The following is an 18,405-nucleotide window of genomic DNA, read 5'->3' on the forward strand; positions in this document are numbered from 1 at the left end:
TTTCCGAAGATATCACATTCCTTACATTCTCAGATTATAACATTGGAACATATTGGTATTTATTACTTATCTGTGTCATTGTACTGATGTTCTTTGCTTCAGCTATTTACGATCTATGTTAATTACATAGACGAAAGGACAAAGTGCAATAAATCCAAGTCTGATTATAGAAAACTATGTGCAACATTAGATTGTGGCGAGGATACGAGATCTCTATGAAGGAATTAGACGGGTCCAGGGAGTTGGCAAAAAGGGGTATATTGAGGGGAAATGTGAAGCTATCCTTGTACAAGAAAGAACAACGTTAGCAAGCATGTGCAGCAAGTAATTAAGGCAAATGGAATTGGCCTTTATTGGAAGAGTTATGAAGTGTAATGACCAAGACATCCAGCTGCAATCTGACCTGGAGTATTGTACATAGTTGTGGTCTCCTTAATTCAGGAAGGATGCCTGGATGACGTGCAGACCCAGTCCAGATGAAGGGTCTCGACCCGAAATGCCGACTGTCCATTTCCCTCCACAGATGCTGCCTAACCTCCAGCATCTTTTTGTTTTTTTTTGCAGAGAAAGTTCATCTGATTGATGCTGAGGACAAATGAATTGCCTTTTGAGGAGAATCTGAGCAGATTTTGCTTATTCTTCCTGGAGCTTAGAAGAATGAGGGGTGATCCTATTGAAGAATGTAAGCTTCTGAGAGAGCTTCACAGGGCAGGTGCTGTGAGGATGTTCCCTCTAGTGGACAGGCCAAGGACAAAGGAGATTAGACTCAGGGACCCACCATTTAAAATCAAAATGAGGATAATTTTCTTCTCTCATAAGGTTGCTAATCTTTTCCCTCACCTTAGTCATTATATTCAAGGTTGAGATAGGTAGATGTTGGACTACTGCAGAATTAAGGGTGTGGGAAATCCAGCAAGAGTTGAGGCTAAGCTCAGATCAGCCATCATCTTATTTGGATGGTGTGAAACTGAAGGGATCAGAAGGCCAGCTCTGCTCTAATGTTCTGAGAGAAGTAAAGTGATGAGATTAAGTGGGACAATTCCAGAGCTTAGATCTTACCAGCCATAAGACTACCTGCGGTGAAGCAGTTATGTCCAGGTTTGAGCAAGATCCAAGCATTAGCGGAACACAAATATCTTGGCAGGTTAAAGTAGTGGAGGAGAACAGAGAGATAAGGGTGGTGAGGCCACAGAAGGATTAAGGACAGGAATTTTCAGAGTGACGTGTTGTATAACTGGGACCAAACAGGGTGAAGATGTCACAGTACCAGCCAAGGCACAAGCAGCAGAGTTCCGGAACAGCTCGAGCTTGCATGGTATAGAGTGAGGGAGGCCAGCTAGGAATTGATGGAATAGACAAGTCCAGGAGTAGCACACCAATGGATAATGAATTTAGCAGCAGATGAGTTGCATTAATTGAAATGGCATGGACACAAGGCTCAAAACGTAGGTGTGATACAGTACCACAGGTGGCAGAGCTGCTGCCTCACAGCTCCAGCAACTCAGGTTCAATCCTGACCTCTGGTGTTGTCTCTGTGGGGTTCGCACATTCTGTGACTGTGTGGGTTTCCTCTGGACACTCCAGTTTTTCCTCCAACATCCTATATGGGTTAATAGGTCCATAACCACTTTATGGCCATGGCCACTGTAAATTGCCCCTAGTGTAGAGGAGTGGTAGAATTTGGGGGATGGATGGGGTGGGGTAGTTGATGGGAATGCTGTATAAGGAGAATACAATGGGTTAGAAGTGAGGTGCTTGATGATCGGCCCAGAGTCAATGGACGAAAGGGTCCATCTGCATGCTGTATCTTCCATGACTCAAAACAGAGGTTAGGATCAGTCTCAGTTTCTAGATAGAATTGTTAGTGAGTGGGACCAAAGATGAGATCTTTGTCTTTATCAGTAATTAATTGGAGTAAGTTTTTGCTCATCTAGTTCCACATATTAGTCTGACTTTAAACCACATCAGAAAGGTCAGGCGATTTGGTGGTGGGGGAGCACTGCATGTGTTCAGCATATATGTGGAAATAGATGTCCTCTGGCAGCATGTGGATGAGAAATAGGAAGATGCCATGTAATGATACCCCAGGGACACCACATATAACCGTGCAGAGTGGGAAGAGAAGACATGGCTGATGGTTTTCTGGCTGTGACTGAACAGATAAGAATGGAATCAGACTGAGTGCAGTCCCACACAACAGCACAGATATGGAGAGGCACCGTGGGAGAACAATGTGATCAACATTTCCAAGGCTGCAGACAAGGAGAGAGAAATCACTTCCGTCCCAATCACATAGGATATGAATGGTGCCTTTATCACAGTACCAGGACAAGGGCGGAAACCTGACAGCAGAATTCACACAAGGAGTTCCAGCTAAAATGAACATAAATTTGGGAAGTTACAACCTGTTTGAGGACTTTGCAGAGGAAAGGGAGGTTGAAGGTGGGGATAATAGATAATAACAAGGGTCACATGTGTGGCCAACAATCATTAACCAGATGGTGTCAACTTTCTCTTATGAGCCTTTTTGTGAGATTTTGCCATTTGCAGAGCAATTTAGCAAGCTGAAGTGACAAAATCCATTTGCAGTAACTTTAGTGGACTTGAGACCACAATTTCCTTTCAACTATTCAAACAAGTTAATAAAAATCAGAGCCTGGTATCTTGGGGCTCAGGGCACAGGTTCCAGAGGAATGCAGCATCTCTGAAAATATTCCATTTCACTCTCCTCTCATTGTGCTTTTCACAAACATGAACCATGAGGAACATGAATTGATGCTACTGGCATCTGTGGTCACCTTAGCCTTTATACCTGCATATGCACAAACTCCATCACTCCACAACCAGTGTACGTATAAATTATACATCAAAATAACAATTTCCTTGGAAGATAACTAGTGGATGTTTAAACAGTGATAGGAAGTGGTTTTAAAATTTGTACATTCAATTGAATGAAAAACAGGTGCCCTGAATTAGTTAAGAACATAACCTGAGACCCAGACATACAAATGGATGGCACTTGTTCCAAATGTCGATAAGAACACTTGCACTTAAATTGGTTCAGTTATTAAAGAGTACTTTATTGCAGGAAGTGACTGCACAAACAGCTTGCAGAATAGGGCAGAAAACAGAGACAGATACAAATGGTCCTCATTTACAGTAGACTTGGGGAAGAAAGTACAAATTAGTTTTCTTCATTCAGACAAGCCACGATAGTCTGGCAGATAGACAGGAGATAATAATTTTCAACATCACCAACAGCACTTTTTCCCTGCTAAACTATGAACTCTTTTCAGTGCAAAAGCTCACATTAATGCTAATCTCTCTAATGGCTCATGGTAATTTTATGCTCTTTATACCATGTACTTCAGAATTTTTTTGTAAACCATTGTCCAGGCAACCTTAAGCACCTGGACCCACCCCATATATAAAAAAATTGCTGATGTGCCTCTGGCCGACAGCATTCCTCTTACAGTGAGAGTCAGTGAACCTATCCAAATATGGGGGAAAGACAAAGTAATGAGAAGGACAGGGTAATATTTCTTGTTGTACTTGGACAACAAAAAGCTCTCTCTCATTAAGGCAAATTTTGACCTCTTGTCTGATTCAAACAAATATTCTACCTATCACAGCTAACTAGCACTGCTTGGATGACTGCGTCCAGTCAACCAACCCCAGAGCAAGCTAACCTCAAATACTAAAAGGGGGTCATTTTGAGGTGCTGATCTTTTACTAATTAAAACGAGTGAATCTAGCACATCTCATAAACACTCAGATGCAGATCCAAAGCAGGTCTATCAGTTCCACGATTAAGTTCCACCATCTCTGCATTGTAAGCAGAGATTGTGGAACTCCTCTCTGAGTGATACTTCTGCCATTTTGTGTGATGTCACTGGTGCTCCATTTCGTTTAATATATAGTTAGACCAATTAATTTGAGAGGGCTAAAACAGCACAACAAAAAAAATATATACAAATGCACCAAAACCAAGAAAATAGTAAAGGGGAACTTAACACCCCCCCTCCCCACACCAAAATGTATAAAAATTATAAATATGGCTAACAGAGGAATGGAATTCATGGGAAAAGGTTGTTTGAAAAAACATTTATCTGGGAGAGCCAACCGTGAAATCCATGTGCTACATTTATTAAAATGGCATCACGCACAAATGGGAAGTCCACAATCTGAACTCAACATTTTAATTTGCCCCAGTTTTCGTCTACTGATTAAACCGGATCAATGTATTTGTTAAAATAAATGAAAGGGACAGACAAAATAGTGCTAATTCATTGAAAGCAATTCTCAGTAATTCAACAACAATGCTTTTAATTCCATTGAGTATGGTAGAGGGATAAGGATTATCTCCTGAAAATATCCAAAGTAAAAAAATAGAGAATTATTTTTTTAAAAAGTTGAGAAATGGTTTCCTTCTCCTGTTTCAGGGTGCCTCAGACATCACTGACAGGAAGGAGGTCCCAGAGTCCGCGAGAGACTCCAATCATCACATTGAACAAACCAGTGCAACCCCAGCACAACACACCTCATGCCCAGCATGTAACTTGATTGCGATGAAGTTCTCATAAACCACTTGCTTTTACAATGAAAGCAGCTATTTCCTACTAACAGCTCATCTCCAGTACGGTTCTTATTCAAGTCATACAGAGGAGAAAATAATCGCATGAAAGCAACAGGTCTGAGATGTTACTTAGTAAGAAAGAATCAAGAACTTTCAAGACATACACACATTGACTACAGAAATGCAAATAGGCATTTCATAAAGTCAGAAAGTGCTGGAAACACTCAGCAAGTCAGGCAGCATCTGTGGAGAGAGAAACAGAATTAACATTTCAGGTCAGTGACCCTTCATTAGATCTCTTCCCAGATTCTGTTGGCCTGCTGATTGTTTTCTGTTTTTATTTCAGACTTCTAGCATGTGAGTTTTTTTTTTACTCTTTGCGAAAGCCTTCCGCTGATTCCAGACAGACCCTGGTCCCCACTGCTCACGGTTCGATGGTAACGCTACTGTTGGTGACGCGGATTCCGTACCACCCGGCCCAGAACTGTGTGTCCTGCCCCTCGTGTGAAAATTTAACGTATCGAACACCAGGCCCATAGTCTTTGAAAACATGAACTATCTGTAAAACAAATACCAATGTTAGTTATGGGATAGTGTACAAGAACAATTCTAACATGTATTCTGCACTGTAGGCTTCATGTGGTCTGCAAATATAAAGGTTACTTAAGCCAAAGCATGCAGATTAAGGAGGGTGTTGGGGCAGGGGGGTGGATGGGTTGCATTACCAGTCTGGGCAATGTTAACTGAACTCTTCCAACAGCAGGACAGCAGTGGACAGAATTACAACTCCCTGCCGTATATCCAGGCAAGGAGGCATCAGTCAGACTTCTAACACCTGGAAGATTGCTACTGAAAAAAGCAGCCACAACGAGGAAGGAAAAGATCAATGAAAGTACCTTCTAAAGTTGAATAGCTGCTCCGTGCCAGCTGTAGATTCTCAGACAAGGATGTGGTCACATCAGGGAGAGGAAAGAGGGGGAGGGAAAGGCAGATGGAGAAAGGAATGGGGGGAAAACAATAGAAAGATGGACGTGGAAACAGACAGGGATGTGTTGAAAGAGGAAGGGGGAAAGCGGAATGGAAGAGTTTTATTGTGGATGACATTTTGGACACACCGTTGGCTGAACATTAAGAAACACTGCCCCAAGCCTTAGTATTTCTTTTCTTGTTAGAGAAAGCATGCAGAGATGTAAACAAAACCATTCGGTTCCTAGATAAATAGGGTAAAAAAATGAATGAAATGAGATACCTCGTTCCACTTTGCATCACTCCACTGTGGGATTTTAATCACCTTAGACTTGTATTTCTGGACAATGCACTTCTTTTCAGAAAGCAGAGATACATGTAACCTGTAAATGCAGCCACAGTCACGTCTTGCTGCGTACCTGCCACCAACACAGAAAGGTAGTTTAATGCATTAACAGTGCAACTCACACGCAACCTTGATCAGAATAATACACCAAGTTTACAAAAGGGTTTACGGCACAGCAACAGGCCACTCAGTCCAAGCGCCAAGCCGATATCTCAGCCCCTCCTAAACCTCATTTCATTTAGTCCCGTACTGAATGAAAGCCTGACTTGTTCACATTCGGTGAAATATGCATCCACCCTATAAATGCCTGATGACTTCAATGGGCCTTTCCCTTTAGGAAGTTGTTGTTGTCCCAAAGATTGTTCAAAGCTTTGCAGCCAGAACCTCTAGCTTGTCGAGTATAAAATCTTATTTATTTTTACTTTTTCTGTGAACCTTCTAACTAAACCACTTTAATAATATTAAAGCATCAGAAACCCCTGCAATCCTCCCTTACTCCTTGGGATCATGCAGCCTAGTTTGGGAATCATTGATTTAACCCAAGTTCAACATCCTTCAGTTCCTTTAGAACATTGATAATTTTATATTCTGAACACTTTCCAAGTTGTTACTGATTTCTGCATTATTCTTTTACATGGAAAAAGATAGAACAGGTCCACAGGTTAAAGTCCTGAACTGGAGCAGGGCCAACTTTGAGGGCATTAGGCAGGATCCAGCTGGGGTCGACTGGGTGACTCGATTTAAAGGCAAAGGAACAGTTGGCAAGTGGGGGGCTTTTAAAAGATTCCTATCAAGAGTCTAGGGGCAGCATATTCCTGTTTGGGTGAAAGGTAGACATACCAAGTTCAGGGAACCCTGGCTGATATGAGATATTGAGGCCCTGGTCAGGAAAAAGGAGGAAGCATACATCACGTTTAGGCAGCTGGGTACAAATGAATCCCTCGATAAATACAAAAAGTTTAAGACCAGGCTTAAGAGGGAAATCAGAAGGGCAAAAAGAGGGTATGAGATAGATTTGGCAGGCAAGGTTAAAGATAATCCCAAGAGGTTCTTCAGTTATATTAACAGTAAAAGGGTGACTAGGGAGAGACTAGGTCCTCTTAAAGACCATTAAGAGTGCCTATGTATGGAGCTGCAGGAGATGGCTGAGATTTTTAATGCCCATTTCTCCTCAGTGTTTACGAAGGAGAATATCATGGATGCCAGAGAAATGAAGGTAATAAGTAGTGAGGTCTTGGATCATTTGCATATTACGAGGAAGGAGGTATTTGGAGCCTCGAAGTGCATTAAGGTGGGCAAGTACCCAGGGCCTGACCAAGTGAACCCCCGGACCTCATGGGAGGCCAGGGAAGAAATCACAGAGGTCCTTGTAGAGATATTTGCTCCATCATTAGCCACTGGTGAGTTCCATGAGACTGGAGGGTGGCTAATGTTGTTCCATTGTTCAAGAAGGGTAGTAAGGACAGGCCAGGGAACTACAGGCTGCTGAACCTGATTTCAGTTGTAGGGAAGTTACTGGAATTCTGAGGGACAAGATCTACCATCACTTGGATAGTCAAGGTCTGATCAGGAATAGTCAGCATGGTTTTGTGCATGGGAGGTCATGTCTAACGAACCTTTCGGAGTTTTTCAAAGAGGTAACTAAGGGGATAGATGAAGGTAGGGCAGTGGATGTTGTATATATGGTCTTTGACAAGGTCCCGCATGTCAGGCTGATCTGCAAGGTTAGGTCGCCTGGGATTTGGGGGAGCTAGCGAGGTGGATTCAGAATTAGCTCGATGATAGGAAGCTAATTCTGTCATCGAATTAGCTTGAAGGTTGAAGGTTGATTCTCCAACTGGAGGCCTGTAACCAGTGGGGTGCCCCAGGGGTCAGTGTTGGGACCTCTTTTATTCATTCTGTATGTAAATGATTTGGATATGAATGTACATGTCACGATTAATGAGGTTGCTGATGATACTAAATTAGGGGGTCTCGTTGATAGTGAAACAGGTTACAATGAATTGCAAAGAGATCTTGATCAGTTAGGGAAATGGGCTGAGGAATGGCAAATGGATTTCAACTTGTATAAGTGTGAGGTGATGCATTTTGGACAGTTAAACCAGGGTACAACTTATACAGTGAAAGGCAGGGCACTGACGAGTGCACAGTTCACTGAAAGTGGCCGTGCAAGTAGAAGGCGGCATTTAGCATCCTGGCCTTCATTGCCAGGGCATCGAGTTTAGGAATAGGGAGATTATGCTGCAGTTATACAAGTTGGTGAGGCTGCACTTGGAGTATTGTGTACAGCTTTGGTCACCCCGCTATAGGAAACACATTGTCAAACGAGAAGGTGCAGAAGAGATTTATGAGGATACTGCCTGAACTAGAGGGCCTGAGTTATAGGGAGAGGTTGGCCATGTTGGATCTTTATTCCTTGGAGCGTAGGAGAATGAGAGGTGACCTCGTAGAAGTTTATAAAATCATGAGGGGTATGGATAAGGTGGACAGTCATTGTCTTTTCCACAGGGTTGGGGAGTCCATAACTAGAGGGCACAGATACAAGGGAAGAGGGGAGAGATTTAGAAGAGACATGAGAAGTAAGTTGGTGGTGAGTACCTGGAATGAGCTGCCAGAGGAAATGGTCGAGGTGGGTACAATTGCAACATTTAAGAGATATTTGGATAGGTACATGGAGTGGAGGGGCTGGGAGGGTTATGGACCGAACATAGGCAACTGGGGCTAGCAGGGAGCAATGCTGTGGTCAGCATGGACCATTTGGGCCAAAGGGCCTGTTTCCGTGCTGTATTATTCTACGACTCTACATTCTCTACACAATTAGAGTTCACATCCAAACCTTATCCATCCTTGTACATTTATAAATTAGGACAATAATTTTTGCTAAAATTTGATGTAATTGACCCTATGAGTTCCATTTTCACTTTCATGACATCCAATCAATTACTCCTGAATGGAAGGATCATTACTTACCAATCTTTCACTACAATTTTAGGTTGAATTACATCAAGCAAATTTCCCCACAATCCATTTTCCACTAGATCAATGATCTGAGATTTCCGGCATAACCTGCCAATAAAGAAAAACAAGAGCTTGAAGAGACTCCATTTAGAATGCATTTTTATAGCACCTTTCACAGCCCCAGATCATCCCAATGGAAATTCAAAAGAAACTTTTTTGCCCAGAGTGTGGTATGAACGTGGAACTCACTGCCACAGGGAGTGGCTGGGGCAAGTTGTGGAGATAAATGTAAGGGGAGGTGGGGGGGAGACACAGGCGCTCTGTAATGAGGTTCTTACCCATAAGATGTCACAAAGTATTTATTTACACCTTTGTCAGGAAAGTTATCTGTATGGGCCTCTGGCAAGTCTTCAATGTTCCAGTGATCGCCACCATTATCGTCAATGGTCCAAAACTGAAATTGTTCTGTAGGAACAGAAAATAAAAACAGGCAATGAAAAAGTGCACTTGTGGTTCACAATGCATCGTACTGCAGCCCTCAGCAACGTCCCACACTGCTACATGGCCAATCATTTACTCCAGTTCAGTGGAACGCAAACCCATCTACTGTGGACCCACACACAGGCAAATCATCATCCAACATTGCCCCTAATGCAGGTGTGTGGCAGGAGAACCAGAACGGGTCAAGGTAGGGTGGAAGATTTGATGGACGTGTGGGAGAAACGTACCACTGCATTGCTGTGGTGGGAGGTGTGCTTCTACGATCAGAACCCGGTTGTAAACAATCAGCAGAGTATCAGCGTCAGGCTACGGCACAACAAAGAGAGATCGTGCACTTACACAGAAGCCTTCACCACCTTAGCTCATTGAACTTTGAAGTATAGCCACTAATGTAATGCAGGAAACTCAACAGCCCATGTGCACATAGCAAGATCCCAGAAATAGATGAGGAATTGTCTTTGACAAGAAACCATTTGCGTTGTAATGGGCTAAATGAACCTGTCCATCAGTATACATTTCAAGACCTCCCACACCTCCTCTTTCATAATGTTGATATCCTTCAAGCTATCACTGCTCCATCCCCTGAACTCACTAGCTTCTATGTCCTTCTCCACAGCAAATACAGTTGAGAAGTATTCATTTAAAATCTCACTCACAGATTACCACACTGATCCTGAAGGGGACCTACTCTCTCCCTAGCTACCCTTTTGCCCTTAATATACTTAAAGAAACTTTTAGAATTCTCCTTTATCTTATCTGTCAGGGATATTTCATGACCTTTTGCCCTCCTAATTGCCACCGTAAGTGTACTCCTACATCTCATACGCTCAAAGGACTTGCTTGATCCAAGCTATCTATATCTGCCATATGCCTCCTCCTTCTTCCTGACCAGAGCCTCAATATTCCTCACCCCAGGGTTCCCTAAGCCTGCCAGTCTTGCCCGTCACTCTAACAGGAGCAAGTTGACCCTAACCTCTTCCTATCTCACTTTTAAAAGCCTCCCACTTGCGAGATGTCACTTTGCCTGTGAACAGCATCTCCCACTCAATTTTTCCCCGTTCCTGTCTGATGCCATCAAAATTAGCCTTCTCCCAATTTAGGACTTTAACTTGAGGACCAGTTCTATAACTATCTTGAAACTAATAGAATTATGGTCACTGGTCCCAAAGTTCTCTCCCACTGACACGTCAGCCACTTGTGCAGCCTCATTTCCTAAGAGGAGATCAAGTTTAGCCCCTTCTCTAGTTAGGCCATTACATATTGTTTCAGAGAACTTTCTTGGACAACATTTAACAAATTTTGTCCCATCTAATCCCTTAGCACCAAGGCAGTCCCTGTCAATACTTTATAAAGAATTGATACCAAAACTATTCAACCTGCATTTGTAAGCTTCCAAGCAATACACAAAAAAAATTGGAGGAACTCAGTGGGTCGGGCAGCATCTATGGAGGGAAATGGACAGTTGACATTTCTGGTTGAGACCTTTCAACTAGACTGGTCTGCAGTCTCTTGCATCTCTATTTTGTAGGATCCCAGTTTACCCCTTGACTCTCTAAAACTCATGTCTCGAACTCAGTTACCATACATCAAAGATCCAGATAAAATTAAACAGAACACGTACCTTCTGCACAAGGATTTTTAAGCAGATTTTTCATAAGAGGATGGAAGAAATAAAATCTCATCCAGTCCTCTGGGAATATATCCCAGCCCCTTTTAAAGTATCCTTCACGAAGACACATCCGTTTCCAAATGTGTACCCCATCCACCAACTCCTTCCAAGCCCGGCAGACCAGGCGGCATGTCAAAATTAACTCCCTAGCAGGGATGTAGGACAAAAGCACCATCAGAATGTCCTCGTGTAAATCTCCAATCGTGGCCATGCTTCCAGCAGGGGGATGCTTTTCACCCACACCAGATCCAAGGTCATACGTCTTTCCAGCTGTAATCCAAGGAGAGAGAAAGATAAGATTTCCATACAAACGGTTTGCTTCTTCTCCACCACCAACCATCTCTGCCCTAATTTAGCAGGCTTCAGCAGACCCTGCTTCAAAACCTTGAACCAAATAGTACAGGCCTTTACTCTAGCTCGGTAATGCCACACTGTCGGGAGAGGCATCTTTCAGAAGGAATGTTCAGCTGTATCCTCGTCTAACTTCACAAACGCCATTAAACAATTCCGAAGATGATTAAGGGTGTTTATTCTGAATCAACACCAAAAAATAGACTACCTCAGCATTATCACACCGATATTTGGGGGAGCTTGTTGAATGCAAATTGGCTGTTTAGTTTGCACATCAGTGACTGCACGGCAGAAGTACAAAACTGGTTCTGAAGCTCACTAGGCTTTGAGGTTGTGAAGAACACTACACACATACAATAGCAACTTGTATTTGTATAATGCATTTAATACAGGAGGAGTAAACCACAACGAGATATTATTGGCAAAAATGTTTGTCAAAACTAAACAAAGGAGAAAGACAGGAGGGCAGACAGATACAGAAAGGGAATTCCAGAGCCAAGGGCACTGTCAGCTGAAGGCACAGTCAAAATTGGTGAAGTCTTTAAAATAGAGAGAGCACATGACCAAAACTGGAGGATCACAGAGTTCTGGGAAGATTGTAGCACTTTTGAAGGCTACAAATTTGTTCACTGACAAGCCAAAGAGGGCCAAAGTCATAAAATAGTTGGAAACAAATCAGCAGATCACAATGGAGCAGCACAATGCTGCTGCCTCACAGCTCCATTGATTTCAAGTTCAATCCTGATCAGAGACATTGTCTGTGTGGAGCTTGTATGTTTATCCTATGAACGCATGAGTTTACCTCAAATTTCCTCCCACATCCCAAAGACATGGGTAGCTAAGTTAATTGGCCACTATAACTTGCCCCTAGTGTGAATGGTAGAGTCTGAGGGGAGTTGAGGGCAATGGAAGAGGAAATGGATTAGGGTAACATTAGTAGAAAATGGACGCCTGACAGTTGGTGTAGACTTGTGGGCTGAAGCGCCTGTTTCTAAGCTGTATTTATGATTTTAGGTCAGGCAGCAACTGTTGAAAGAGGAAGACTTATCGGTTCAGGTTGAAGCCAAAGGGACTTTGACCTGAAACATTAACTCTGCTTTTCTTTCAACAAAAGGTTGCCTGACCCCTTGAGCGTTTCCAACATATTTCAGATCTCCAGCACTTGCATCCTTTTTTATTTTCAAGACCAAAGGGAGAATTGAAAACAAGGAGGAGAATTTTTAAAATCAAGTGATTATTGAACTGGGAGCCAAATTAGGCCAACAAGCATGGGGGAAAGGATGAGGTGGGCAGTGTGGGATAGGGTATGGCCAGCAGAGTTCTAGATGGCAAAGATAACAGGGAGAAGCCACCCAGGAAATCAATGGAATAGTCAAAGCTGGAAAGAAAGCTAAAAGGGGATGATAATACCTTATAGATCACCTTCCACAAACTCTGGATGTTTGAAATAGTTTACAGATTAAACACCTTTGAAGTATGGTTACTGCTGCAACACTGGAAACATAGCAGTCAATTTAAGCAAAGTAAACTCTCACAGACAGCCATGTGATAAAGACCAGACACATCTTCAGTGAGATAAATATTGACTAGGGCACAGGGGAAAACTCTCCTACTCATCCTCAATATAGTGCCATGGGATCCTTTGTATACAACTGACAATATCTGCCATTTTCTACTGGACTGCCAGGATTTCCAAAGCAAACACTAACTGTCAATTCACGTCACTGAGAGGATACAAGAGCATCTTGGTGGTCCGCCAACGATTGTTATATGGTATACAATTTAAATGTGATGGTGGCCTTCAACCCATTATATCCACATCTCTTGAAAATGAGCAGCCCAGACTAATCCCAGCTTCCAGCACTGGGTATGTAGCCCTGCAGTTCATTGCTCTTCAGTTACACTGTGATGAGGGTTTCTGCCTCCACCATCCTTTCAAGGAGCGAGTTCCACACCCTCAATGCCCTCTGGGTGAAAATATTTTGTAAGTGATTTGAGAGGCCACATTTTCTTGGCCTGGGAAAGGGGTAAGGGGACAAAAGAAAGTGAAAGCAAAACACATACACCAACACTGCATCATGCCTGGTGTCAAACATAAATGATGCAATGATTTAGTCTAATGTTTGTTTCATACAGTGTATATACTGTGTGTGTGTGTGTGTGTGTGTGTACACACACACACACACACATATATATACATACGTGTGTGTGTATATGTGTGCGTATATATACATACACACACATACACCTTTATACATTTATATATATATACATACATATACACACACACAGAGGTTATAATGTATATATACTGGTTACTTTTCCCCCTTTTCACTCATCTCTTACTAGGATGCATTTTCATGAATCAAAGGTCAACCCCACCCTGCCACTAACATCCCCTCTGTCTCCCTACCCACAAACCATCAGTGGATAGTGGTCTGTCATTCCTTGTGTGCGAGCTTAGACAGTGAGGGATGAAAATTCAACCAAGGTGCCCTTGGCCAACAGGCAATAGATTGATTGTGTTGAGACCAAAAAATGGAGGTCTCTCAGCATTCCCCCCACTTCTCTCGCCACCCACCCTGCATGCATCCCCTGGGTACTGAGCAAACTGACAACCCCACCACCGCCCTGACAAATTCCAGGGTTCGCTTGGTCTGCATGCCTCAACATAGCTTTAAATCATCAGAGCAATTCTATGTAGACTTCAACAGACCCACCGACCAAATCTTGGGGCCACTGACCCTTTGGTTTCTAAAAATGGACCAAAGAACAACTGAACCACGTGTGACAAATTTAAAGAGCAAGATCTGCCCATGATTTCTGAGGCTGTGGAAGCTGCTATTTAAATGCAAGTCTTTCTTTGAAAAGTAACTTTAAAGCTTAATATCATCACACACAAATCCCATCACATTGGCAAAAATGGATTTAGGATATCAAATACAGATAGCAGAACAATTAGGTTTTCTGTGCAATAGTATTAATGTCTAAATACACAGGATGAACACTGCCATTTCTCTGATTCTACACTCCAAACCACCATGCCCAAAAAAAATTAAACACAGTTTTCTTTCTAAAAGACCACACAGCCTTTGGAGACAATGCCCCAATACAAAGGGACCCATAAGTACATGAGATGGGGACCACAAATGTCATGAGCTGGTTTCACTGACATCTGGTCCCGTGGGATCTCTCTCTCCAAGTGTTCTGTCTGATCTCCTTGTCCTAAGGCCACTCCCATCTTAACTTGGGAACTCTCTTTGCTGTGGGTCTCTCTCCCTTCTCGTAGGAGTGGGTGGGAAGAAAGGAGGCAGGCAAGAGAGAAGCGGAGAAGTGGGAGCTGGGGGAAAGAGAAGTGGGGAAGTTGGGAGGGGCAGGGAAAAGAGAGGTGGGGAGATGGGGTCCGGGAAGAAATGGGAGGGTTTGGGGGTGGAGAAAGGTCTCTGTGAGGGTGGTCTTCTATAATGTGTGGAAGAGGACAGTTTTCCTCGGGGCATGGGATTGGAGAAAAAAATGGAAGCATATGGCAGGTATAGAGTACTGAAAACAGGCTGTCTTTTGGGAAAATAGAATGCATACAGGATACTTAAAAAAAGAAACAAGGAGGGAAAGGAGGGGGTACAAAGCACCACTGGCACACAAGATTATGGAAAATCCCAAGGCATTTTATATGTATATTAAGTACAAGACAGTAACCAAGGAAAGAGCAGGGCCTCTGTGTGTGATACTTGGGGATGCGGGTGATGTCTTAAATGACTTCTTATCTGTATTCACTACAAAGAAAGACATTGTAGTTGTAAATTTCAGTGAGGGTGACAAGGATATTCTGCAGCATGCTAACATTAAAAAGGACCTTTCGGATTAATAGTGAGCATAAGATAGATAAATGCTCCACCTTAGGGGCTGACGAGATGTATCCCAGGCTGCTATGCAAGCACAAGGAGATTGCTGGGGCCCTGACAGATTTTTATATCTTTGCTGGCCATAGGTGACGTGCTAGATAACAGGACAGCAAATGTGGTACCTTTATTCAAAAAACTGGCAGGTATAAGCCAGATAATTATAGGCCAGTGAGTCAAATGTCAGTGTTAGGAAAATTATTGAAAAAAAATGCCTGAGGGGCAGGATTAATCTACAGTTGGAAAGGCAGGGGTTGATCAAGGACAGTCAGCACAACTTTGTTGCTGGGAGATCTTGTTTGATAAATTTTATTTACGTTTTCTGAAGAAGTAACAAAATGAGTTGATGAGGGCAATGCGGTTGATATCGTCCACAAGGACTTCAGTAAGGCCTTGGCCAAGATTCCACATGGAATGCTGGGGTGCAAAAGGTTAGAGCCCATGGAATCCAAGACAAGATGGAAAACTGGATTCAAAGCTAGCTTGGTAATAAGGAATGGAAGTGATCATAGAGGGTTGCTTTTGTGACTGGTCATATACTACAGGGATTGGTGCTGGAATTCTTGTTGTTTGTCACAGGCATCAGTGATTTGACTACAAATGATTAGTAAGCCTGCAGATTACATGAAAATTGGTGGTGTTATGGATAGTGAGGAGGTGAGTCTTAGTTACAGAATGATATTAAATTGGGCAGAGCAACAACAGATGAAATTTAATCCCGATAAGTGCAAGGTCATGTCTACTGGAAGGTCTAATAAGGGCAGGACATACACCATGAATGACAGGGCCCTCAGGAATATTGGGAAACACAGGGGCCTTGGTATACAAGTCTATGGACCTCTGAAGGTGGCGACAGAGGGAGATGAAATATAGAAGAAGTAATACAGGATGCTGGCTGTCATTACCTGGGGCACGGAATACAAGAGCATGGACGTTCTGGTGCCATTTTAAAAAACATTGGCTTGGCCACAGCTGCAATATAGAATGCATTTCTGGTTGCCACACTATAGTAGGTGATTGCACTGGAGAGGGTGCAGAAGAGGTTAATTGGGATCTTACCTGGAATGCAGTGTTTCAGTTACATGAAGAGAATGGATAGGCAAGGTTTATTCTCCTTGGAACAGAAGAGACTGAGCGGGGACCTGATAGAGGTACACAAAATTATAAAGGGCAGAGACAGCGTGGACAGGAGGCAACTTTTCCCCATCTCAGAGATATCTAAAGCTAGAGAGCATTGGTTTAGGATAAAGGGCAAGAAGTTTAGAGGGGATCTGAGGAAGAAGACTTTCACCCAGAGAGTGCTTGGAATCTAGAGCACACTGAGTGATGGAGGCAGAGAATCTCACAACATTTAGCCTGAATATTGGAACCGCCAAGGTATAAATGGCACACTGGTAAATGGTATTAGTGTAGATGGGTACAGAATGGATATGCTGGACCGAAGGGCCTGTTTCTGTTTGACTCTCTGGCCACGATTTTAAGTCTAGACCACCCCTCACACATGGGGTGGGGGTGCGGCGGGGAGGATTCTCTGCCATGTCCTGGGGTTTCCCTCTCCCTACATCGGGTGACCCTGCGGCTCACAGAGACCGGCCTGCAGCACCGAGTAACACTCGGGGAACTGAGGCTGTGGCCCGGGCAGATCCAGTCCCCGTCTGCACCGGGTCCCGGCCCGGTCTGGGCGCCGTCTGTACCGGGGACCCGGCCCGGTCTGGGCGCCGTCTGTACCGGGGACCCGGCCCGGTCTGGGCGCCGTCTGTACCGGGGACCCGGCCCGGTCTGGGCGCCGTCTGTACCGGGGACCCGGCCCGGTCTGGGCGCCGTCTGTACCGGGGACCCGGCCCGGTCTGGGCGCCGTCTGTACCGGGGACCCGGCCCGGGCTGCACCCTCTCCCCTACCCGCTGGACTCTACACCGGGGTCCCGGCCCGTATCTGCTGCCTGACGGTGGACTCTGCAGCGCGTCCCGGGCCGGTCTGCACCCTCTCCCCTACCCGGTCTGCACCCTCTCCCCTACCCGGTGGACTCTGCACCGGGGTCCCGGCCCGTATCTGCTGCCTGACGGTGGACTCTGCAGCGCGTCCCGGGCCGGTCTGCACCCTCTCCCCTACCCAGTGGACTCTGCACCGGGGTCCCGGCCCGTATCTGCTGCCTGACGGTGGACTCTGCACCGGGGTCCCGGGCCGGTCTGCACCCTCTCCCCTACCCGGTGGACTCTGCACCGGGGTCCCGGCCCGTATCTGCTGCCTGACGGTGGACTCTGCAGCGCGTCCCGGCCCGTTCTTTACCCTGCTGCTGCCTCCACTCGCCCAGTTCCGCGTTCCCAAGCTGTCAGTTTCCTCCTGACCTCTGCCTGCCCGCCCAGATCAGCGAAGCGACGAGCACTTTCAGATTCAGTCTCTTAACGGAATGCAGCCATCGCACATGGAGAAGAATAATTGCGATGAAAATGATTTGCAGGCTCAATGCAAGAAGATGCATGCATTAATTTTAAAATATTGCGTGGTGAAAATCAGAGATGGAAAATAGGAAGTCCAGGGCTCCTTCTGCAGGAATTGTATTCTGCAACTTGACCGACGTTGTTCGTGTAGATGCATATTGTAATTTTGTTTAATTAGGGATGAAGCAGTCTCTTGCAGGGTGTGGGGGTATTTCTTTTATTTAGATACATTGATGTGAAGTGTGCACGGTTAAAAAATATCAATCAGTGTTTAATTGGACTGGATGTGAGGGAAGGCGTTTCTCTGTTCACTGCGAGGCTCCCCATAATTTTTTCCAGTTTTTCTATCAACCTGTTAGATGGCTCTACTCAACGGGGTGTGGTAGCGTCTCAGTGGGTGCTGGGAATAAGGTAATTAGCTGCAAATATTTTCCTATCTACTGCTACCTTCCCAGAATGCAGTAAATGTTGGAAAAACTTCAACTAATGGCTGTATTATCTCTGTAGCTGCTTCCTTTAAAACTCTTGTGTGCAGGCCAGCTGAACTTTACAGCAACAGTACAGCGCAAAGACATAAAATGACTATAAATTACAAAAAAATTAATAAATAGTGCAAAAAAAAGGAATAGCGAGGTAGTGTTCATAAGTTCATGGACCATTTAGAAATCCCATGGCGGAGGAGAAGAAGCTGTTTCTGAAT

General features: G+C 44.2%; 1 protein-coding gene across 7 annotated transcripts; it reads right to left on the bottom strand.

Annotated features, from left to right (window-relative positions):
* Nucleotides 1-3,061: 3,061 nt before the first annotated feature.
* Nucleotides 3,062-17,971, bottom strand: LOC127583365 (F-box only protein 6-like). Of its 7 annotated transcripts, none has more exons than XM_052039264.1 (7): nt 17,554-17,659; nt 16,326-16,408; nt 10,969-11,286; nt 9,185-9,311; nt 8,859-8,954; nt 5,826-5,961; nt 3,062-5,135 (listed from the first exon to the last, which is right to left on the bottom strand). In XM_052039264.1, the coding sequence occupies exons 3-7, from the start codon at nt 11,225-11,227 to the stop codon at nt 5,001-5,003; spliced, it is 753 nt and encodes a 250-aa protein (XP_051895224.1). In that variant the 5' UTR covers nt 11,228-11,286; nt 16,326-16,408; nt 17,554-17,659; the 3' UTR covers nt 3,062-5,000. The 7 variants fall into 7 exon arrangements, with proteins under 7 accessions (XP_051895224.1, XP_051895230.1, XP_051895228.1 ...); XM_052039270.1 differs by having other exon boundaries at nt 17,472-17,572; XM_052039266.1 differs by lacking the exon at nt 17,554-17,659 and adding an exon at nt 17,377-17,494 and having other exon boundaries at nt 3,068-5,135.
* Between the last annotated feature and the right edge of the window lie 434 nt (nt 17,972-18,405).

Source organism: Pristis pectinata, chromosome 26, assembly GCF_009764475.1.
Source record: "Pristis pectinata isolate sPriPec2 chromosome 26, sPriPec2.1.pri, whole genome shotgun sequence".
Lineage (NCBI taxonomy): Eukaryota > Metazoa > Chordata > Chondrichthyes > Rhinopristiformes > Pristidae > Pristis > Pristis pectinata.